This window comes from Salmo trutta, chromosome 31 (assembly GCF_901001165.1).
Source record: "Salmo trutta chromosome 31, fSalTru1.1, whole genome shotgun sequence".
NCBI lineage: Eukaryota > Metazoa > Chordata > Actinopteri > Salmoniformes > Salmonidae > Salmo > Salmo trutta.
The window spans coordinates 2,465,079-2,489,282 of NC_042987.1; the positions used below are offsets into that span (position 1 = coordinate 2,465,079).

A 24,204-nucleotide genomic window follows, 5' to 3' on the forward strand; every position below is an offset into this window, starting at 1 on the left:
TGTAATAGTAGAATGCACAAGTAGAATCCTCTTGTCATGTTAGTCATTGCATACCTTAAAGAGCTATTTATAACTTGTCCGAGATATCAAGATGAACTAGCCCATGTCAGCAAACGTTTTTTAGCTAGTTTTTTTAGCACATATATTTTATTGTAATGTCTGAGTCACTCAAATATCACATGCATACACATTAGACATGGCAAAATCCATAGAATTAATGAACATTTGCTTTAAAACTGCAACATTTTCTCTGTACCTCATTACAAAATGTGTAGAATTGCAGTAAATAAGCTTTAAAACCTTTCTCTCCACCAACAAGAGGGGTGTGAACAGTTTTTGTCATGAACAGTGCTTGTGTCCATAGAAATAGATGTGGCGCACAGGATGTTCCCCAATACTGGTTTAAAAGCTTATTTCTTGCAATTCTACACATTTTGTCATGCACAATACATAAACTGAACAGTGACGGACCCAAAATCAAACCTTGTGGAATGCCGCATGGGTGACAAACTCTTGACTGATTTAAATAGGTTCTAAACCAATATAGAACTGGACTGGAGAAGCCAACCCACCTCTCCAGTCTGTCCAAAAGGACATGATGGTCGACAGTGTCGAATGCAGCACAGAGAGTTGTTTGGCGTCTGTGTTGGCTGTGAGGTCATTTACCACTTTAACTAAGGCTGTGCAGGTCTGACAATCTTTCACCTTCTGTCTCGCCCCTCCCTATTTCTCTCTCTCCCCCTTTCTCTCACACCCTTGAAAATAACAGTGTTGATGTAATAGAGCCAGCAGTTCCTGGTTGTTGGTCTAGTGGGTGGAGCGAGCAGACAGAGAGAGAGTGAGCGAGAGAGAGAGAGAGCGAGAGAGAGCGAGCGAGAGCAGCCAGAAAGCTGCAGCAGAGAGTCTGTATGATTGGTGTTGCCGAATGCAGTCAGTGCTGCCTCCTCCTCCTCCACTCCTCCTCTCCAGCTGCTGCTACAGTGCAGTCGTCCAGCAAGTGGAGCTCTCCTCTGGCTGCAGTAGCCCGGAGCCCAGAGACACAGCACAGCCACCAACAGGAGCAGGGAAGGGGAGACACTAGCGCACAGAGCCAAGCCAGCTACACACACACACACACACACACACACACACACACACACACACACAGAGGCAGGCACTCCTCCTCTCGCACCACACCGTTCTGCGCAGCGCCTTCACTCGTTCGCTTGTTCACTCACTCTCACTCACTCCTCCGCCAGATTTCTCCCTCGTTCCACTCTGCTCTGCCTGAGAATGGTCCAGCCGGTGCCTGGGGCTCTTCTGTCGTGGCCTGTCTGAACACACACAAACATACACATATTCAATAGACACACGGATGCGCGAGCACAAACCAAACAGCAATGTGAGAGGTAAGGGTTTCTGTTTTACCCTACTCTCCTTCTTTCTCTTTCTCCCTCTCTGTGACGAGGCGACTGTCTTTACTTACAGCAGTAGGGTCCAGCCTGTTGTAAGGGAAAGATATGCTGGGGTTTGTTAGCTTTAGGTCTATGTGTGTGTTCGCTTTGCGGGGCACTGGGTTAACATCTGTTTGTTATGTCTTGTCTTACACACACACACACACACACACACACAGAGAAAATGCATACCAGACTAAATACAGAAGGTCACACAATAGCTTCTATAACTTCTTTCTGTGGCGAACGCTAGAAGCAGGAATGTGTGTGTGTGTGTGTGTGTGTGTGTGTAGAAGGCTGTGGTTACTCCGGGAAGCAGGAAAGTGGATCAGTAGTTGGGATACACAGGTTCTATTCCCTCTGTCTGACTCAACAACTCAACATGTTGGAAACCAACGGGCCAACCAGAGTGAGGCTTGGTTTACGACTAAACATAAAAAAGCTTGCCTATTTTCTCTAGCATTCCTTTTTCTCTCTCTGTTTTCCCCTTTACTTTCCTTCACTCAGTTTTTTTCACTTTCTCCTCCCAACTCTGAGCGTCAGCCTGGCGGTGGTGTGGTTTTTAGCATGCTCTCTCAGCGTGTGTGCGCTGTGTAAGGTGAACTCCCCGCCTGCTGCATGTAAATGATGTGTGACATGTGTAGCTGCTGCTACCTTATATGGTGAGCGCTGTATTTCAGTACAGTAAAGCCTTGCCAAACATTCCGGGTCGCGGGAGGAGAGAGTGTGTGAGGGGGTGGCTATGTCTGTGTGTGTGTGTGTGTGTGTGTGTGTGTTTGCCTGCGTCTCTTTGTGTGTGTCTCACAGAGAGGGAGTAACTGAGAGAGTGCGAGAAAAAGAGAGCGAGAGAGAGAGAGAGAGGAGGAAGAGAGAGAGCGACTCATTGAATGGAAGGTTTTTAGTTTGCGGCGCAGCACTGTTTATTTGGAGCAGCTAAGTAAGTGAATACGTACTTTGAACGGCTGAGAGAGATTCACCAATGTTGTCATTTAACGGGTTTTACATGTGTGTGTTCAAGAGCAAAGTAACCCTGTTGCCTGTGTGTTATGATGAGAAGACATGTACTATAGCATTATGACTGGTTCTGCTGTGAAGGGAGACAGTTGCTGGTAGCTACTAGCTAGCACCGTTGGGTCCTCCTTCTCTGGGTTTAGACTTTACAGTCCTGGCCTCTCCACTCTCTTTTCTTCTCTTCCCCTCCCTTCTGTTCTGTTCGTCTGATACTTTAAGATTATGGGCCCTGGCCTCTATTGTCTTCTACTCTCTTATCCTCCCTTCTCCTCTCCACTCAATTCCCCATTGGTTTCCTCTTGGTGGTGTGTCTGTGGTTGAAGCACTGATGAGGAATTTTGTTGTTGTGAGTTAGATGGTTTGCAGTGGCCCATAGAGATGCACTGCTGATTACGTAGTGGGTTCTGCCTTTCCCTTATGGAATGCCTTTAATCTTTTTTTCATGTTCTTGATTTATACTGGAGATCATGCTGAGATTAAACATCTCTTTGACAAGGGAGAGTCATCCCAAGACAGCTGTATTTATTCAAATGTATTTATAAAGCCCTTTTTACATCAGCCGATGTCACAAAGTGCTGTACAGAAACCCTGCCTAAAACCCCAAACAGCAAGCAATGCAGATGTAGAGGCACGGTAGCTAGGAAAAACTCCCTAGAAAGGCTAGAACCTAGGAAGAAACCTAGAGAGGAACCAGGCTCTGAGGGGTGGCCAGTCCTCTTCTAGCTGTGCCGGGTGGAGATTATATATTTTTATTGTATTGTGATGTTCAGTTCCTCGTGGAATCAATTGCTGACACATTGCTGTGTGTTTATGTGTGTGTGTCTCCATGATGTGTGTGCGCATTTGTGCGACCATGCATTTTTGCATGTGTTTGTGTGCCTGTGTGTGTATATTTCATAGGTTCAATCATGTGTGTGTTTGTGTGTCTGCACGTGTGTGAGTGTCTCCCTGTATCTCTCAATGATCTATGCTCTGACCTGAGGACAGGATGAGGTGCCTGAGAGGTTCCCGCTAACAGGTTAAGCCTTCATAGGGCGTTTGGGTCTACAGGCATGTTACTACCGTGTTACGATTGAGTTTGAACTGCGTTATGCCCTATATTACACTAATATCACACTCCATAACATGCTGTCATGGCAACAGGGTAGCGGTTGATTCGATCACTGCTATATGGCACAGTCCAAACTTTAATGTTCGTTCAAGGGTTTGGCAAGTTGAATAGTCAAATACTTACTTGCAGCTTGCCTGGTTATCGGATTTCATTGTCTTAGTAGTATTATGTCTGGAATGTATGAAAAACATACTGTAGAAGAAATGACAGGCAGGGTTCAGCTGTAGCCTGATCTAAAGACAGCAGTAGTACTCTGTTACTGCAAGGCTATACTGCAAAGCTACTAGTAGAATAATGAATTAAATATTATTATTTTTTACATCTGTAAAAATCTCTGAAAGAGAAAAACATTTAAACTGACCATTTACTTCAGTTATCCATTCTCATTTTGACGCCAAACCCACCACCGGTGTGCGTGGCCAAAGAGCTCTATGTTCATGTCATCTGACCAAAGCACAGGTTCCAATCCAAGTGCCAATGCAGTTTAGCAAACTCCAATTTACATTTGTTGCTGACATGAAAATAGAGCTCTTTGGCCACACACACCAGTGGTGGGTTTGGCATCAAAATGAGAATGCATGAATAGAAAAGGACCCCGTTCCTACTGTAAAATATGGTGGTGGATCTTTGATGTTATGGGGCCATTTTGCTTCCACTTGTCCTGGGGCTCTTGTTAAGGTCAACGGCATCATTAACTTTGCCCAGTACCAGGATATTTTTGCCAAAAACCTGGTTGCCTCTGCCAGGAGGCTGAAACTTGACTGCAAGTGGATCTTCCAGCAAGACAATAACTCCAAACACACATCAAAATCCACAAAGAAATGGTTCATTGGCTTCAAATTCAATATTTTGCAATGGCCATCTCAGTCTCCGGACTTGAAACCCATTGAAAACCTGTGGTTTGAATTAAAAAAGGCTGTCAGTCCATAAGAGCAGATGAAGAATATCAAGGATCTGGAAGGATTCTGTATGGAGGAATAGTCTAAGATCCCTTCCAATGTGTTCTCCAACTCATAAAACATTTTAGAAAAAAGGCTCAGTGCCCTTATCCTTGCAAGGGGATGTATTGAAAGTTATTGAAAACAGGGGTGCCAATCATTTTGTCCCCTACCTTTTTGACAAAAAAACAACATCTCTCTGAGCAATTGTATTAGTATTTAAATAATATAATTTTTTTGCATACAATATACAGTGCATTCGGAAAGTATTCAGATCCCTTGACTTTTTCCACATTTTGTTACATATTCTAAAATGGTTTAAATAGTTTTTTCCCCCTCATCAATCTACACACAATACCCCATAATGACAAAGCAAAAACAGTTTTTTGGAAAATTTTGCTAATTTATAAAAAAAACTAAAACAGAAATATTACATACGTTTTCAGACCCTTTACTCAGTACTTTTGGCAGCGATTACAGCCTCAAGTCTTCTTGGGTATGATGATACAAGCTTAGCACACCAGTATTTGGGAAGTTTTAACATTTTTTTTATATAACTAGGCAAGTCAGTTAAGAACAAATTCCTATTCACAATGACGGCCTAGTGGGTTAACTGCCTTATTCAGGGGCAGAACGACAGGTTTTTACCTTGTCAGCTCGGGGATTCGATCTAGAAACCTTTCGGTTACTGGCCCAACGCTCTAATCACTAGGCTACCTGCCTCCCCAAGTTTCTACCATTCCTCTCTGTAGATCCTCTCAAGCTCTGTCAGGTTTAATGGGGAGCATCACTGCACAGCTGTTTTCAGGTCTCTCCAGAGATGTTTGAGTCCAGCTCTGGCTGGGCCACTCAAAGCCATTCAGAGGCTTGTCCTGAAACCATTCCTGCATTGCCTTGGCTGTGTGCTTCGGGTGGCTATCCTGTTGGTTCCAAACTTCTTCCATTTAAGAATGATGGAGGCCACTGTGTTCTTGGGGACCTTCAATGCTGCAGAAATGTTTTGGTACCCTTCCCCAGATCTGTGCCTCGACACAATCTTTTCTCGGAGCTCTACAGACAATTCCTGTTTTTGCTTTATCATTATGGGGTATTGTGTGTAGATTGCTGAGAATTATAATTTTTTTAATCAATTTTAGAAGGCTGTTACAAAATGTGGAAAAAGTCAAGGGGTCTGAATACTTTTCGAAGGCACTGTAGCTCAGTATTAGAATTATTTATTTTATACTTTCATTTTTGTTCATCTTTATCTAGAGTGTCAATATTTCCGACCCCACTGTACACATAAAGGGGAAATCTGCGATTGCTACATCCATTTGTTGACTTTTAAATGAAAGTAAGCCGGTACTGTCCGGTACAGAGTACTGGCAAAGGATATAGTGGTGGTATGCCATACCGGTTAAAGATTAGCCAATCACAAAAATTAGATCAAATATTTTAACTTAACCTTAGGCTCCTACACTGGAATGTATCATTACGCATGTCAGCCGCATAAAAAGTTAGCGAATGGATTTGAAAAAAGGTGGTATTACCAACGTTCAAATGCTCTAGCGAATCAGAGCGTCAATTGTGTGCTCCGAGAGTGAAACGAGATGGGTGGGGCTAAAGCTTAAGTGGGTGTGAACGATGCTGTATGGCTGTAGACAAAGAGGAGCTCTTCACTACATACCAAAACATTCATAGGCCATTTTCTCAAAAGTGAGTTTACAATTTTAGCAACTTTCAAAGCAGAAATACTTTCCCATTGTTCCTCAAAAATGCAGTGTATGATATACCATTTTGTAGCTCTGAGTCTCTACTTTTATCCAATGTAAAAAACACAATTTCAAATTTTGCTACATAAGACCGAATCCAGGTGGTGAGTCACAAATGGGTAAATGAGGTTAGTTTCTCGCGGCAGACATACATAAACATGTACAGAAATGTATACAATAATACAGGAGTTGACATTAGAGGTGTGAACATTTAATGAAATATGTATTGTTAACATTAAGACAAACTCCCTAACTGAAAAACGGTGTTCTTTTTTTAAATCACAAAATTCAAGTCACAGTGCAGTTATCACAAAACTACCACTAACAGGTCCTGATCGTCATCATAAAGGAAAACATTTAAATTAAACAAATACCTTACGCAACAATGCTGTAACATTAGGAGGCAGGGTTGGGCTCAATTATGAATTGTAGAATTGACTCCCATTGAACATATGAGTTGAAATTTGAATTGAATTAGCCACCATCCCACAGGATGTAGAATTTGAATTTGAGTGTGAGTGACAGGAAGTATAATTTAATTCAGTGCAATTTACAGAAATTCCACTCAGTCATATAACAAGAGTTTTATTGAATCTGACAGGTCACACTTCCAGATACCAAAGAATATATCACTTTTATCTGGAAACAATGCTTAGAATAGCCAATTATATTTCCACCAACCATTTAATTTGTTTGGCTTCTTTTTGAAGGCCTCATCAACTTGAGGGTTAAACTAATGCAATTACATACAGGTTTTGTTTTCCGGGATCATTCATTTGAAGTTTGTCCTGAAAATCTATTGTTTCAACAATATTTTATATGCATGTATAAAACAACATTTTTTATGTTTTATGGACAATATGTATATTTGTATAGACTAAACTTAATATAGAATAGAAGACGCATTTGAATGTCATTGTATTTCACTGAATTCAGTTCTATTTCCTTAAATTCAAATTACAATTTTGTATTCTGTTTACTACTTCAATTCAAATTCAAGAATTTAATTGTAATTCATGAGGCATTCTCAATTCAATTCTGAATTGAACTTAACCCTGGTAGGAGGAGAAAAAAAGACCATTGTTTTATTAATAGGAACTGTAATGCATGAGGGAGAGAGAAGCAGAGCAGCAGTTCAAGCAGGGAGCTTGGGAGGGGCTGTGCGTTGTGCGTCTGAGTGACGAGGGGAGCAGAGAGGGGTAGAGCGATAGCAACCAACTTGACTTACGCTGGTAGACTAACTTATTGTTAGTTATTTATCATCTCATCTGATTACATGGTACCTGTCTTGACTGCATCAAACCGAGATAAGCTAGTTAAGATAGCTAGCTAGCTAAGATTAGCTAGGCTAATTGAGACTACATATCAAATCTATTTATATAGCCCTTCGTACATCAGCTGATATCTCAAAGTGCTGTACAGAAACCCAGCCTAAAACCCCAAACAGCAAGCAATGCATGTGAAAGAAGCACGGTGGCTAGGAAAAATTCCCTAGGAAAAACTCCCTAGAAAGGCCAAAAACCTAGGAAGAAACCTAGAGAGGAACCAGGCTATGAGGGGTGGCCAGTCCTCTTCTGGCTGTGCCGGGTGGATATTATAACAGAACATGGTCAAGATGTTAAAATGTTCATAAATGACCAGCATGGTCAAATAATAATAATCATAGTAGTTGTCGAGGGTGCAACAAGCACGTCCGGTGAACAGGTCAGGGTTCCATAGCCGCAGGCAGAACAGTTGAAACTGGAGCAGCAGCATGGCCAGGTGGACTGGGGACAGCAAGGAGTCATCATGCCAGGTAGTCCTGAGGCATGGTCCTAGGGCTCAGGTCCTCCGAGAGAAAGAAAGAAAGAGAGAAAGAGAGAATTAGAGAGAGCATATTTAAATTCACACAGGACACCGGATAAGACAAGAGAAATACTCCAGATGTAACAGACTGACCCTAGCCCCCCAACACATAAACTACTGCAGCATAAATACTGGAGGCTGAGACAGGAGGGATCAGAAGACACTGTGGCCCCATCCGATGATACCCCCGGACAGGGCCAAACAGGCAGGATATAACCCCACCCACTTTGCCAAAGCACAGCCCCCACACCACACCACTACATAACTTTACCTGTGTGCTTTCTCCCTTTCCTACAATTGGACAACAACAAGATACACGCGCCACTCTCGTGAGTGGCCCTAGTACTGATCAGAGTACATCTTATATCCACCATACAGTTGAATGTAAATGCATTGGCCACAGGCAGAGCAATAACAGGTCTGTTATAGTATGTGCAGACTCTTTAACAGCCACTGAAACACTAATGTAAACGTGAGCCGATAGCCTTCTCATTAGACCATAAGAGAAGCCATTATCTCCATGTGTCTGTTCATGAGTTTAACACATCCGTGCACACACGCACACACGCACACATTCCGACGGTCACTCACATGGCCACACAGTCGGACATTCACGGCAGCTTAAACACACAACAGGGTACATGCCAGTGTAACAGTGTAGGTTCCGTCCCTCTCTTCGCCCCAACCCGGGCTCGAACCAGGGACCCTTGCACACATCAACAACTGACACCCCGCGAAGCAACGTTACCCATTGCGCCACAAAAGCCGCGGCCCTTGCAACGCAAGGGGAAACCCTACTTCAAGTATCAGAGCGAGTGACGTCACTGATTGAAACGCTATTAGCGCGCACCATCGCTAACTAACTAGCCATTTCACATCGGTTACACCAGCGTGTGCGTGCGTGTGTGTGCGTGTGCGTGGTTAGTGACTGTGTATGTGGGCCACACAGATCTCATTGTCTTCTGATCCTCTGTTTGCTCTCATTGGAATGAATAGCCATTGTTTGTTGTGCGATGCTAACCAAAAACTCTCACTCTCTTGCTCACACAGAGACAACAGACACACACACACACACACACCACTTCGCCCCATGACAAACCAGGCATATGCTGCAAGAGGCAAGAAAAGAGGATCTGATACTGAGGATGGTTATTATGACGATTATTAGGAGTATATCAAGTAATTGTGTGTGTTTTGTATAATACTCACTGATGATGATGATGATGATAAGGAGAATATGAAATGGGCTATGAGGAAGGTGTTAGAACTGTCCAGTATAAGACCCTGTGCTGTATTGCTGACCTAACCCAGTGAGCCCATAGGACCGTGTTTGGTCCCAGCCCTGTCCTTGGCCTGCGGTCATCTCTCTGGTCATAAAAGCTCTCAGTCAACATGGGAAGTGGCGTTGTCAAGGAAACAGTGTTTACTCTGGGATATATGGCACATGGCTGTGTGTCACAGTGGTGTAGAGGCGGCCCTAGATAAAGTTGCAGTGTGAGTATAAGTGTGTGTGTGTGTGTTAACTTAGGTGTGTATGTGTAAGTCTGAGAATGTGTGTGTGTGAATGTATGCGAGTGAGTTTGTGTCAGTGAGTGTGTGTCAGGGTGAGCGAGGGCGATATTGACTTCTGATATTTAAAGCACACCAAACAGCCATGGCTGCGTTATTGCGTTTCCTCCAATGCCTATCTCAGCACATCATTGCCCTGACTCTGACTCGGTGCTAATACCACTTCTTTACTAAAGAACAGGCTGAGGAAAATATAGTGCTGCTGTGTCTTTTTATTTCTGTGAACTGTGCATACAGGCAGCTCTCAGGAAAGCTGAAACAAAGGTCCTCATTACATGCTAGTTTCGTTTTACTAGCACATGCTAATAGTTTGGCTAACATCTCAAATATTTCAGTTCTCTGCTGGCACTATGCATACTTTTTTCAGACATGCACTTTAATAATTTGTATACTCTATTTTTATGCTTTGGAGGGTGGAAGTATGCAGCTAGAAGCTCAGTTTGTGATTGTAGCACGATGTCAAGCAGGGCAAGGCTAATTATCTAGCTAGTATCCAGTTATTCCTCAGGAAGCCTTATCATAACTGTGAACCACACCCTTGGTTTTTGTTGACTGTGAGGCAGTGATAGTGGTTTAGTCACAATGGCGACTCCCAAGCCATCCTGCACAATTAGAACGTAGCCTCGAACGCTGTAGCTTTCCATGTTGTCAGGCTGTCCCCCTCTGAGTCAAAATAGTAGGCTACGCTACACAATGGTTGTCACCTCACCTCCATAGCTTATAGATTTTATAGACAAGGACCTTGTTTTGATTTAATTACACATATTCTAACACTAAAACCTATTGGGTCCATACTTGCAAACATTAGAAAAAGTTTAAACTTTAAATAACTGTCCAGTGAAAATCTCACTTTTAAAGGTTAATATTATGTTATGTTTTTGACCCATCCTATCCTTTGTGGCCAAAGCATGAAAGAAAAAAACCGTCAAACCTCCACTTGTATCCCAAACAGACTGTTTAAAAAATGTTTGCTATTTCCTCATTGAGGATGAGCTGGCTAATCAGCGGTCTACTCGCATGAATATCTTTAATGACCGGTATATGCAAACACCATTCTGTTGTTGGGGTATGCATACACCATTCCAACAGAGAAAATCTGCTTTTTAATATACTTAATTGCCATTTTTTGGAAGGAAATATATTTCACTCATATTGTAAGTCATATTTCATAGAAATTCGGGAAACACTGGACAGTTACTTTCAACTTTTTTCAACATCCGCATCACCCGATTATTATCGTCAATGTAGTTGTTCGTAATAAAATGCTTTGTTGATTGCTAGGCATAAAAATACGATTATTGCTTGCTACATTTGAAACGTGGCCTAGTTATGACCACAACCGGACTAGATTGTGAACGACTCTAGGCGGAATGCATTGCTTGACTGCCGTGGGGGTGATAAGTACAATGTTGTTCACGAACAGAAGCCCCCAAAACGATTTGTTCTTGAATTCGAGTTTGTTGAGCTGAGGCTGTGTATGTTTTGGTTCTACAAAGCTGTGTCCATCATAACATTCAATAATCAATTAGTTCATTCTTGCACTATGCGTTTAATTATCAGTTCTAAACATGTATTTTTCTTCTCTATGCTCATGATCACTGTGCGCATATGACAGACAGAGGAAGAGGCGAAGTGAGAGGATATAACCTGTTTTGGCATGGCCATTGTCATTGAGGGCTTCCATCATACAAAGATGTGTCCTCTATCTCTATGGCCTGCCCTGTCATTGGCTAGAATTGTCCCACCTGATCTCGCCTCTTCCCGCCTGCCTTCCATCTTTGAGGACATGTATTTCCATTGTTAATGCGGTCACTTGACTATCTTGTCAATATAACAGACAATCTTTGATATCTCCCAGCCCTACTCTCCATCTCTATTTCTCTCTATTTACTCCATCCTTCCACCAGTCTATGTGACCTTGCACCAAGTTCTGAGACCTTGGAGCGCGAGGGACTATTACCGTTAAGGATTCTGGGACAAAGCAGACCAGACAGTCATATTGAGGGCACAAAGATGGAGAAGTGTAAATGACTGTGTGTGTGTACGTGTGTTTTTCGTATAGATGTGTCCTTGTGTGTTGATGGGAGACAGTTGAAGGAAATAGACAGTAGTATAATTAAATGCAGGGAGTCGTGAAGTAACTGACACGAGAAGTCTGTGAATAAATACACTGCTCAAAAAAATAAAGGGAACACTTAAACAACACAATGTAACTCCAAGTCAATCACACTTCTGTGAAATCAAACTGTCCACTTAGGAAGCAACACTGATTGACAATACATTTCACATGCTGTTGTGCAAATGGAATAGACAACAGGTGGAAATTATAGGCAATTAGCAAGACACCCCCAATAAAGGAGTGGTGCTGCAGGTGGTGACCACAGACCACTTCTCAGTTCCTATGCTTCCTGGCTGATGTTTTGGTCACTTTTGAATGCTGGCGGTGCTTTCACTCTAGTGGTAGCATGAGATGGAGTCTACAACCCACACAAGTGGCTCAGGTAGCAGGTAGTGCAGCTCATCCAGGATGGCACATCAATGCGAGCTGTGGCAAGAAGGTTTGCTGTGTCTGTCAGCGTAGTGTCCAGAGCATGGAGGCGCTACCAGGAGACAGGCCAGTACATCAGGAGAGTTGGAGGAGGCCGTAGGAGGGCAACAACCCAGCAACAGGACCGCTACCTCCGCCTTTGTGCAAGGAGGAGCAGGAGGAGCACTGCCAGAGACCAGCAAAATGACCTCCAGCAGGCCACAAATGTGCATGTGTCTGCTCAAATGGTCAGAAACAGACTCCATGAGGGTGGTATGAGGGCCCGACGTCCACAGGTGGGGGTTGTGCTTACAGCCCAACACCGTGCAGGACGTTTGGCATTTGCCAGAGAACACCAAGATTGGCAAATTCGCCACTGGCGCCCTGTGCTCTTCACAGATGAAAGCAGGTTCACCCTGAGCACATGTGACAGACGTGACAGTCTGGAGATGCCGTGGAGAACGTTCTGCTGCCTGCAACATCCTCCAGCATGACCGGTTTGGCGGTGGGTCAGTCATGTTGTGGGGTGGCATTTCTTTGGGGGGCCGCACAGCCCTCCATGTGCTCGCCAGAGGTAGCCTGACTGCCATTAGGTACCGAGATGAGATCCTCAGACCCCTTGTGAGACCATATGCTGGTGCGGTTGGCCCTGGGTTCCTCCTAATGCAAGACAATGCTAGACCTCATGTGGCTGGAGTGTGTCAGCAGTTCCTACAAGAGGAAGGCATTGATGCTATGGACTGGCCCGTCCGTTCCCCAGACCTGAATCCAATTGAGCACATCTGGGACATCATGTCTCGCTCCATCCACCAACGCCACGTTGCACCACAGACTGTCCAGGAGTTGGCGGATGCTTTAGTCCAGGTCTGGGAGGAGATCCCTCAGGAGACCATCAGCCACCTCATCATGAGCATGCCCAGACGTTGTAGGGAGGTCATACAGGCACGTGGAGGCCACACACACTGCTGAGCCTCATTTTGACTTGTTTTAAGGACATTACATCAAAGTTGGATCAGCCTGTAGTGTGGTTTTCCACTTTAATTTTGAGTGTGACTCCAAATCCAGACCTCCATGGGTTGATAAATTGGATTTCCATTGATTATTTTTGTGTGATTTTGTTGTCAGCACATTCAACTATGTAAAGAAAAAAGTATTTAATAAGATTATTTCATTCATTCAGATCTAGGATGTGTTATTTTAGTGTTCCCTTTATTTTTTTGAGCAGTGTATATCAATAGCCGTAAAGGAGCACTGTCCAGGCATGATAGTGACTTTATGAGGCTTATTTATCTCATTGTCTCTCAATAATGTTGTACATGGAACAGTCAGCTACCTATCAAATGCTGTTTGGGTCAGTCAACGTCTTTTTATTTAACGTGTCAAATAACACTATTTGATGCGTCAAATAAACTAATGGTCCAATCAGGACTTGAATATGACTGCATGTCACTTAATACTTTAACATTATTATTTTACGTAGTGGTTACACTATCACTCGAATTTCATATGTAACAGTGATTCACTGGTACGTATGTTATGATGCAGGTAAAGTTTTGTCTTGCGTGCCTGTGCGGCAGACACACAAGCTCTCGGTCTACAGGTCAGAAAACAAGCTATAGCTAGCTGATTGATGCAAATACTATTCTCCCCCAAAAACAGAGAAAAAAAACATAATCCGTTTCAGTAGCTATCTAGTTAGTTAGCTAACTATCTAGCAAGGTGTCATCATCGGAATACCCCGAATTTATAAAGCAGTTTTCTTATTTGGTTGATGGTCAGACCCGGTCCGGTCAAGCCACTAGCCAGAGTATGAAGCTAGCTAGCTGCTATAGCTTGGGGCAACAGCTAGCTGGCTAGCTTGTTTAGTTCATTATCTAGCTAGCTAGTTATTTTCATGAACTAAAGTTTGGTTTCAATAAGAGAACAAGTGGCTATCTAATAGTCACATGGATTCCTAAATCATTGCTAAGAATATTGACAATGACTGCAGTTTCTGGTCATTGTTTTCAGGCTGGTTGCATTGGTGCTAGCTAGGTACCAAGCTAGCTAGCTAGTTACCCCAGAAGCTGCTAATAACACTTTTTTTTTGTTAACCTTTATTTAACTAGGCAAGTCAGTTAAGAACAAATTCTTATTTAACAAGATGGCCAAACCCTCCCCTAACCCGGACATCTGTACCAAAGATATTTGTGAGTGACTTTGTCATACTGCAACCGAAGTCAACGTAGTAGGGAGACAGCCTACCTCCAGTTTACAAACTGTCATCGATGTTGACAAAATGCTTGATGACATATAACTTGCAGGGGGGAATGGGGGTCATGACCCCTCCCAATTTTAGAGACTGGTCAATTTGACCCCTTCATAATATACCATGATGAATTTGATTGATAGGAAATTATTTTCCCACTTTCTCTATTTACACCCCTCCGCCAGCTGTAATTATGCTTTTGGTTTGGCCCAGTTCTCAGAAACTGTGGTTTGCGGAGGCTTGTAAGGAGAAAGGAGATGCACAATAACTCCTCTCTTTAACTCTCCTCTCTCATCTTTTTAACAAACCCTCAAATCTGCAAGTTAACTTGTAACAAATGAAATAGTACAGTCAAATTTAACATGGTCAATTCATAACCACTAATAAGAATTATATAGAAAATTATGTTTTTTCAAATGGAAAAGGTTTCTGTTGCGAAGTGACAGTGGGCATCTTGCTTAGGAGCGCTATTTCTCAAAATGAGATGTAATATGTTATATTGGGCTTTTTGGTAGTATTATAAACCTTAAAAGATCTAGTTTCTAGAATTAGAGAAGAGCTGTTTCTATGAACCTTAGGCAGTAGGCCTGCAAGCCTGTTTCTCTCCCCAGTCAGAGGCAGCCTGCCTGTTTCCCAGACTGACCATTGACCAACAGCAGCAACCTATCCTCCTTCTTTATGCCTATTTGAAGGCCAACATTGTGGATCGAAAGCACTAATCATGTTCATGCAACCTAATAATCACCATCAGAACACATCCTGAACCAACTTTAGTTTGTATTTCTATTTGAAAATCTACAACAGAAATTGGCCCACCCTAGTCTTCATTGCAACATTGCACAGCAGTAAGCTGGTTTATTTGTCCTTTATGATTTTTTTCTTCATGATTGCAATATGGAAGGGAAACCAGGTACTGGTGTTTGTATGTACTTGAGGAGTAAAAGTTTGAATTATTAACTACAATTGAATAATTTTGTTGTTCTTATACCATATTGATTGTGTAACAATAGGAGCAGATCATGCCTTTTGGAAAGGTGAGGGGGCATGGGGGGGTGTCACAGGATGTTCCCCTTGATGAAAGGGGGTCCATGACTGAAAAGGTTTAGGAAGCACTGATCTAGGTAAGGATTAGCACAAATACAGATTGGCAACTCCATGCTTTAGCCTATTTATTTATTCAATTATGCTGGGCTACAGGTGCTAATGTGTATTGCTAAATAGCACAGCAGCCTGATGATATGGACCAATATGTTGTTAGGCTCATTTATGGAAAGGATAATTATATTTTAGATGGTGTCAGCATAATGTTTATTTTCATTCATTTTGGAGTTGTAAAGTCATCAGAACTGACTTTCTCACAATCGTTCTACAAACAAATGACACGCCAAGCGTAGTAAAGGGTACAAAAACGGGTTATGACATTTACATTTAGTTAAAGCAGAGATATGGTGGTTACTTTCTGAACTGTTAGACCAACTTAGACCAGCAGTTTAAAGTAATACAGAAATTATTGGTATTTCAGTTGTGGTTGAAAAAGACTATAAAATAATAAAAAATAAAAAAATTGATATATTGTATGCTTAAAAAATTGAAAAAAAAGATTTACATTTTATGCTAATGCAATTGCTCAAAAAATGTATTTGTTTAGCAAGTATTGGATACGTAACGCTTAATAAAGAGCAGTGATTGGGCATTGGGAGGGATCTTAGACCAGATCCCTGATATCCTTAGTCTGCGCTTATGGACTGCCCTCTTCAATTCAAACCACAGGTTTTTAATGGGCTTCAAATTCAGCGCACACAACATTCTATAATATAACTGTGTTATTTGACGTGTGAAATTAAAAGCTTATTTCATGCGTCCAATAGTGTTATTTTAATTTTGACACATAAAGACCTGAACGGCCTTCTATAGCTACCTGCAGAGCTGACTGACTACCACAGCCCACGGAAACCATGGAAAGGACTGGAGAATCTGACACACATTATAGTCAGTAATTCATTAATTTGATTAGTAATCAAATTGAAAAGAGTAAATTGCTAATATAATTTGTCATTGAAGTTTGGTTTCTAAGGTAAGGAATTTAGGGATTTATTTCTTTAGGTTTGTGTACCGGTGACTGCGGATGACTTGGTTGAGCTACTTTGTGTTCATTTCCTATTTGAAAATGTATCCACCTCACTAAACAGTGTGCAATAAAAAAAGCGTTAAAATTAGCTATGAGAAAGCAAAGCTTCAGAAATAAACACGTCTTAACATCAAAACGCTCTGAAGCTCAAACTACATCCACCTCCATAATAAAACAACAGACAGATCAAACTTGGCCAAACAGACTTTTTCGATGGAATTAAGATGAAACATTGTGCAGCAGTTTTGAAACAGATTCAAAGTCAAATTAGAAAATAATGTATATTTTCTTTGTTTGCTGTTTTGGGCTTTTCTCTTTCGAAGGTGTGTATTCCGTTCAGTGTCTTCCTGTCACGCCCTGATCTGTTTCACCGGTCTTTGTGCTTGTCTCCACCCCCCTCCATGTGTCCCCCATCTTTCCCATTATCCCCTGTGTATCTATACCTGTGTTCTCTGTTTGTCTGTTGCCAGTTCGTTTTGTTTGTAGAACCTACCAGCGTTTTGTTTCCCTGCTCCTGTTCCTTGCTCCTGTTTTCTAGTTTCCCGATTCTGACCGTTCTACCTGCCCTGACCCTGCCTGTTGTCCTGTACCTTTGCCCCACTACTCTGGATTACCGACCTCTGCCTGGCCTGACCCTGAGCCCACCTGCTGTTCCGGTGTCTTACACCCTCTCTGGATTATTGACCCCTGCCTGCCTTGACCTGTCATTTGCCTGCCCCTGTTTAAAGAATAAACTTTCGTTTCTTCAACACTGTCTGAACCTGGGTCATACCTTAAAACGTGATACTTCCAAAGTGTGTGTGTGTTGTCTTTCGGTTCCAAAGTGTCTGTGTTGTTATCATTCAGTGTGTTTGGGTTCCAAAGGTCATAGTTGTCAACCGTATGTGCCATTTTTATTTGAGCCTGCATGAAGTCATCCAAGGTGAAGCCTTGTCAAGCAGTAGGGTGTTGTTTACTCAACCCCCTCATCTAGCTCTCTCTCTTTCTCTCGCTGTCTCTCACTCTCTCTCTCTTCCCTTATCTCCTCCCCCCCCACACACGCACTCTTTCTCTGGAACTATGATGCTCAGCTCTTTGTAAAAATACATCCATGTTGGCGGGTCATGGTGACCCATGGTGTCCTCCAGAGATGTGATACAGAATGTTGCAAAGTGGTTTTGTAGCGTTGCTGAATGTGCATATCATTGCTGAACGTGCACATCATTGCTGAACGTGCACAACCTGTTCTAGGAAATTGAATTCTCTTGAGAGGGTGTAGCACTGGCCCTGCTCGGATAATGAGGGGAAACGGCCCCTGTGACTCAAGTCCCCCTGGGCACAGATGTCAGTTCAACGTCTAGTTTTGATTTACTTTTGGTTGAGTTGTAAACTAAGGTGAATTCAACGTGAAATCAACGAAAACTGTAATCATGCCATTGGATTTAGGTTAAAAGTTTGGAGAAAAAAATACAACATTCCCTTACGTTTATGGCTTTTTGCCATCAATGTGCACTTTTTGCAAATCCAATCAGTTTTACATGTTGGTTCAACATCATCACATAGATTTTTGTTGTTGAAATTACATGGAAACAACCAGTTTTAGCCCAGTGGGATGTATCAAATTCCCATGGCAAACACAATAGTTTCATTATAAACAAACACTTTTCACTAGGGCTGTCCCTGACTAAAATACATTTTAAAAGGTGTATTTTTCCATATATAGACACACCCTATGTGTTTTAATAAAATCAACTATATGCTTGTCTGATGCTTTGATGAAATAAGATACAAATGACTCAAGAGGGAGCAAGAGATCAAGATAACCAGAAGAGAAAAACCTTAACCTGACCCGACCATCCTCCTCCCGTTCCTCCTGGCTTTCGCAGATTCTGCCATTACTCTCCTGAAGTTGCTGGTAATAGGCTACATGAGGAGTCGGCAATCTTTCTCATGTGGAATGCCAATTTATATGACCATTTCTACCAATCTGTGTGCCAGTTATGGTTTTCATATGCACATTTTCGTGGAACAGTTTAATTTAATTTCTAATAATGGCTTCGTATCTCAAAATCATTGTCACGTGGTTAATCAAAATTCTATACAAATCTAAATGAAAATGATACAAACCTAAAAAGTTACTTCTATTGCCATTGCCATCTATGTAAAAATAGCCTACATAAATCCAACAGCCTGAGGGTAGAAAATATACTGATAAAAGTAAATATCCTATAAATCACATTGGCTTATTCCATGTCTGCAACGAACTTGAAACATTGTATCAACTTTTGTGGGTACAGCCCAAAGCTTGCTGTAACAAACTTGCAACATTGTATAAAATATTCTGTGCCCTCAGAGTTTCCACCCCAGTGAGCTCTGGACAGACACACACAGCTGTAGGCTATTTTGCGCAATAGATAAGAGCTCATCAGGTAGACCTATTTTATGACTTTCCACTGGATCAGAGCATGACATTTTTCTCTTTCACCCCCCCCCCCCCCTTTGTTTTTATACTGCTTCCACTCACTGTTTTTTACCTATGCATAGTTACTTTACTTTAGTTACTCCAAACAAAAGACAATGACTAAATTGACAAAACACTTAAATGGATTGAAATTAACCAAAAATCGTTTCTCACAAGTGTAGCATAGGTTGTGCGCTCTGCAAACTACGTGTCCACTCTGACAATGAGAGCGGTAAAATACTGTAATAATAATATAATGCATTAACAGAAATGACCATGACCAAACAAACATTGTGCATTAGAAATGATAGGAATTAATGGTAAATATAGGCTACTACTGGTGATGTATGTAATGGAGAATTGATAGACACTAACAATCAAGGCAAACAATTCACGCAATGAAGTTATGAAGCAATGAATGTGCACAAATTGGCAGGGGAGAGCGTATTCTGGAGAGAGACGTGCATTGTGGATTAGTTCACTGAGATGGGTGCGAATCAGACAGGTGTCTTGTGTGCCATTCAAAAATAGATACAGTGGGGGGAAAAAGTATTTGATCCCCTGCTGATTTTGTACGTTTGCCCACTGACAAAGAAATGATCAGTCTATTATTTTAATGGTAGGTTTATTTGAACAGTGAGAGACAGAATAACAACAAAAATATCCAGAAAAACGCATGTCAGAAATGTTATAAATTGATTTGCATTTTAATGAGGGAAATAAGTATTTGACCCCCTCTCAATCAGAAGATTTCTGGCTCCCAGGTGTCTTTTATACAGGTAACGAGCTGAGATTAGGAGCACACTCTTAAAGGGAGTGCTCCTAACCGCAGCTTGTTACCTGTAAAAAAGACACCTGTCCACAGAAGCAATCAATCAATCAGATTCCAAACTCTCCACCATGGCCAAGACCAAAGAGCTCTCCAAGGATGTCAGGGACAAGATTGTAGACCTACACAAGGCTGGAATGAGCTACAAGACCATCGCCAAGCAGCTTGGTGAGAAGGTGACAACATTTGGTGCGATTATTTGCAAATGGAAGAAACACAAATGAACTGTCAATATGCCTCGGCCTGGGGCTCCATGCAAGATCTCACCTCGTGGAGTTGCAATGATCATGAGAACGGTGAGGAATCAGCCCAGAACTACACGGGAGGATCTTGTCAATGATCTCAAGGCAGCTGGGACCATAGTCACCAAGAAAACAATTGGTAACACACAACACTGTGAAGGACTGAAATCCTGCAGTGCCCGCAAGGTCCCCCTGCTCAAGAATACATATACACGCCCGTCTGAAGTCTGCCAATGAACATCTGAATGACTCAGAGGACAACTGGTGAAAGTGTTGTGGTCAGATGAGACCAAAATGGAGCTCTTTGACATCAACTCAACTTTTTGGAGGAGGAGGAATGCTGCCTATAACCCCAAGAACACCATCTCCACCGTCAAACATGGAGGTGGAAACATTATGCTTTGGGGGTGTTTTTCTGCTAAGGGGACAGGACAACTTCACCGCATCAAAGGGACGATGGACGGGGCCATGTACCGTCAAATCTTGGGTGAGAACCTCCTTCCCTCAGCCAGGGCATTGAAAATAGGTCGTGGATGGGTATTCCAGCATGACAATGACCCAAAGCACACGGCCAAGGCAACAAAGGAGTGGCTCAAGAAGAAGCACATTAAGGTCCTGGAGTGGCCTAGCCAGTCTCCAGACCTTAATCCCATAGAAAATCTGTGGAGGGAGCTGAAGGTTCGAGTTGCCAAACGTCAGCCTCGAAACCTTAATGACTTAGAGAAGATCTGCAAAGAGGAGTGGGACAAAATCCCTCCTGAGATGTGTGCAAACCTGGTGGCCAACTACAAGAAACGTCTGACCTCTGTGATTGCCAACAAGGGTTTTGCCACCAAGTACTAAGTCATGTTTTGCAGAGGGGTCAAATACTTATTTCCCTCATTAAAATGCAAATCATTTTATAACATTTTTGACATGCGTTTTTCTGGATTTGTTTGTTGTTATTCTGTCTCTCACTGTTCAAATAAACCTACTATTAAAATTGTAGACTGATCATTTCTTTGTAAGTGGGCAAACGTACAAAATCAGCAGGGGATCAAATACTTTTTTTCCCCCACTGTATATATTTGCTACTGCTTGAAAAGAAAATCTCAGTCGATCAACAGCCTATCGACCAAACAATCGACCAGTCGACTAAATTGGGATCAGCCCTACTTTTCACCAATGGTCACACCTACACGCAGTGGGAAAAGGGAATTGACAAGTAATCATAGGTACTGTTTGGTCAGTGATCTCAATCTGCGATTTTATTCTTTTTATGTTCTTATAACTAGCACTTCATTAATTGGTGGTAATTCACTGCGATGGTATGATAATTACTTTTGGCATGTCTAATTTTGTTTCATTGTAGAGGTCTGATATCTTTCTGGACATGCTTGAGTAGGTTTTCTTTCTCAGGAAGCAAGATTTTATTTGATCGGTTGTGAAATTTGGTAAATTGTGCAAGAGAAACAAACTCATCATCATCGTCTGCTTTCAGGAATAAGATAGTTGTCATGGCAGCGAAACTGATTATCTTGGCCTGGGCTTATCTCTTTCTCTCTGGCTTTGGGTTTCGTTTTCTCACTTTCTAATTCCTCCATTTCTCTCACTCTCTCTCTCTGTGGCTCACTTTTTAACTAACCCTTTTCTCTTCCTCTCTCATGTTCTCCTCACCCCTCTCTCATGTTCTCCTCCCTCTCTCTCTCTCTCTCTGGTGGCAGTCAGTCAGCCAGGTCGACCTCGCCTTGGCTCCACCCCTCCCATTCACCTGGCACTCGGCCCAGAATGTTGCTGCAATTCCGCCCACTCTCATTGGTCCCCGCACACACACCGCTTCTGAGAAAGGGAAATTACCACCCTCCCCTCCAGTTCCCGCTGCTTTCGCTCTCTTTCTCTCTTACTTTCTCTTTTAAATAGATTTGCCACGTCTGGTTGTGCAGTGCTCAACTGTAAGTGATATGGGGTTTGATTAGATTTTCCGACTGAAAGAGTGCTTTGTACATGCTGTTTGTGTGTGGTATGGCGTGGTGGGTCTGTGTGTGTGTTTGTGGGAGTGCGGAGGGTGAAAGTTGTATTTGTTTTAGCAGACACCCTTGCATGGCTGACAGTTCTACACATTATCTGTTCCCACAGCTGCATAGGTGGGTTCTAGAGAGTGAAGAGAATGAGTAAGGGAAAGTAGCGTGCTCTTGGAAAATAACTATATCCTGCTCTAGGAGTTTCCACTGAGGAATGAATGGAGGCATAAATCAACTCTAAATCGATTCTGTGGAAGTATATCTCACCAAGCTAATGTCTCTCTCTCTTTCTCCTCCCTGTCTCTCGTTCTCTACAGAGGAAGTGCCTTCCCTGACATCTGCTGCAGCTTCGATCCGCTTCTAGAGCAGAAGCTCTGCGCCCCCCCCTGCCTCGCTTGCTGCCAAGGTAACGCGAGAACAAGGATACCAACCACACCCCTCGTCACGGCCTAAAAAAATCCACGCCCAGACCTGCACCAGCTCCAGCCTCCAGCCCCATCATCACCAGGCTTACTGCCCTAAGCCTTCACCTGCCCTCCCGTACACCCTACCCCTCTCTCCTTCTGGGCCCAGCCTCTCACTTTCAGACCCCGCAGTATCTCTAATCTCCATTGATCTCCGTTCAGTCATAGCCTACAGCACTGTTGTAGTCAGGAAAGAAGGATCTGAAGAGTGAACTTTCCCTCTGGGTTACATGCTGGATTGTTGGTGAGATACAAGTTGAGACAAAAAGTGGTAGAGTCATTCTCTGCTCAGATCATTGTCTGTTGAGTGTGTTCTCAATGCTTTAAGGAATATAATAACACACACACAACAATTTTACACCACATTTCACCTATCGCCTTGATACATTCACTCGGATCTTTCAGAAGAATAAGTTGTAGGGGACTTATCCGTGTCCAACCAAAGGACACACACATCACGCTTTAGCCCGATTCGGACGGATTACTATTATTTTCCTGGACTGTCTTTGTCGCCATGGCGCACATGAATATGGCGCACATGCGGGACACAAAATGGCTGACACTGGAGGTGTGCCGGGAGTTCCAGAGAGGCACGTGCTCACGCTCCGACCAGGAGTGTAAGTTCGCCCACCCGGCCAAGAGCTGCCAGGTGGAGAACGGACGAGTCATCGCCTGCTTCGACTCCCTCAAGGTAAGAAGAAAGGTGATACGACACAGGATGAGCTATGGGCTACGGCCATATATGGTGTTGTGATTTGATTGTCTGGCATACAGAATGATCAAGGGGTCAGGGGTTAAGAGAAAGGAGAGGTCCTGGGGAGTTTATTGTTTTATTCAATCTGATTAGTTGTAAGGCATACATGAGAAACAGCTACCCTTCCTGGGGTCCACACAGAACACAACACAATACAGAAACACATGCAAACCGACACAACAACATAGAGACATTAACTCACAGTTTTAAAAGTTAACTCATACCCACAGGAGTACGAAGCCGGGGAAAGGTTTTGACTGAATGAGCACATGAAAACACCATATTTATGGTGTGGTTTCAAACAGCACTATTTAAACCGAAACATTCTCTCAACCTCCAACATACATTGTGTATTGTCATGAATACGATTTTTTTTTTACCACAGTGAGGGGTTCTCATTCAATACTCGTTTCAATGTCTCACGTTGGGATTGGCTCCAAGCAGATTGCTACCATGAATAACAAATCACACAATGTCTGTCGGAGATAGGGTGACCACATTTAAAATACCAAAATGTGGGACAACAGGATGCTTTTACGGGACAGTGTAGCCTATATGAATACAACATGTTGGCAGCATCGCATGGCAATCATTTGATCTCAATTAGTTTCATGGGAATATGCATTTAGATCTTCTTGAATTACTTTTTTGTGAGCGAATTAGAGCAGATGGTGTTAGCAGACTATATAGTCTTCCTGTAGGAATATTTTGTTTCAATCTAAGCAAATTCTGCCTAGTGGCGAGCGCTGTTTAGTTTTGACCGTATGAGAATTTATTTTTGACTACAGTATTATGAAGGTGGTGTTTTTGATGTAACGGTAATGTTATACTATGCTATTATATTTGGTTCTGTTATGTAAAATACAAATGAATCATTATGTGATCTTCCAAGACGTTGATTCAGCTTTGATCTA

General features: G+C 42.5%; 1 protein-coding gene across 16 annotated transcripts in view; it reads left to right on the forward strand.

Moving 5' to 3' along the window:
* Positions 1-24,204, forward strand: part of mbnl1 (muscleblind-like splicing regulator 1) — a 93,587-nt gene that overhangs the window by 9,943 nt on the left and 59,440 nt on the right. For 2 of the 16 annotated variants that reach the window (XM_029724847.1, XM_029724858.1), the window contains exons 1-2: positions 702-1,388; positions 22,390-23,227. In XM_029724847.1, the coding sequence (XP_029580707.1) occupies positions 23,051-23,227 (177 nt within the window). In that variant the 5' untranslated portion in view covers positions 702-1,388; positions 22,390-23,050. Of the gene's footprint in view, positions 1-680; positions 1,389-1,949; positions 2,371-21,903; positions 22,004-22,074; positions 22,196-22,389; positions 23,228-24,204 lie in introns of those variants that run through there. The other 14 variants (XM_029724843.1, XM_029724845.1, XM_029724849.1 and 11 more) reach the window with 13 other exon arrangements.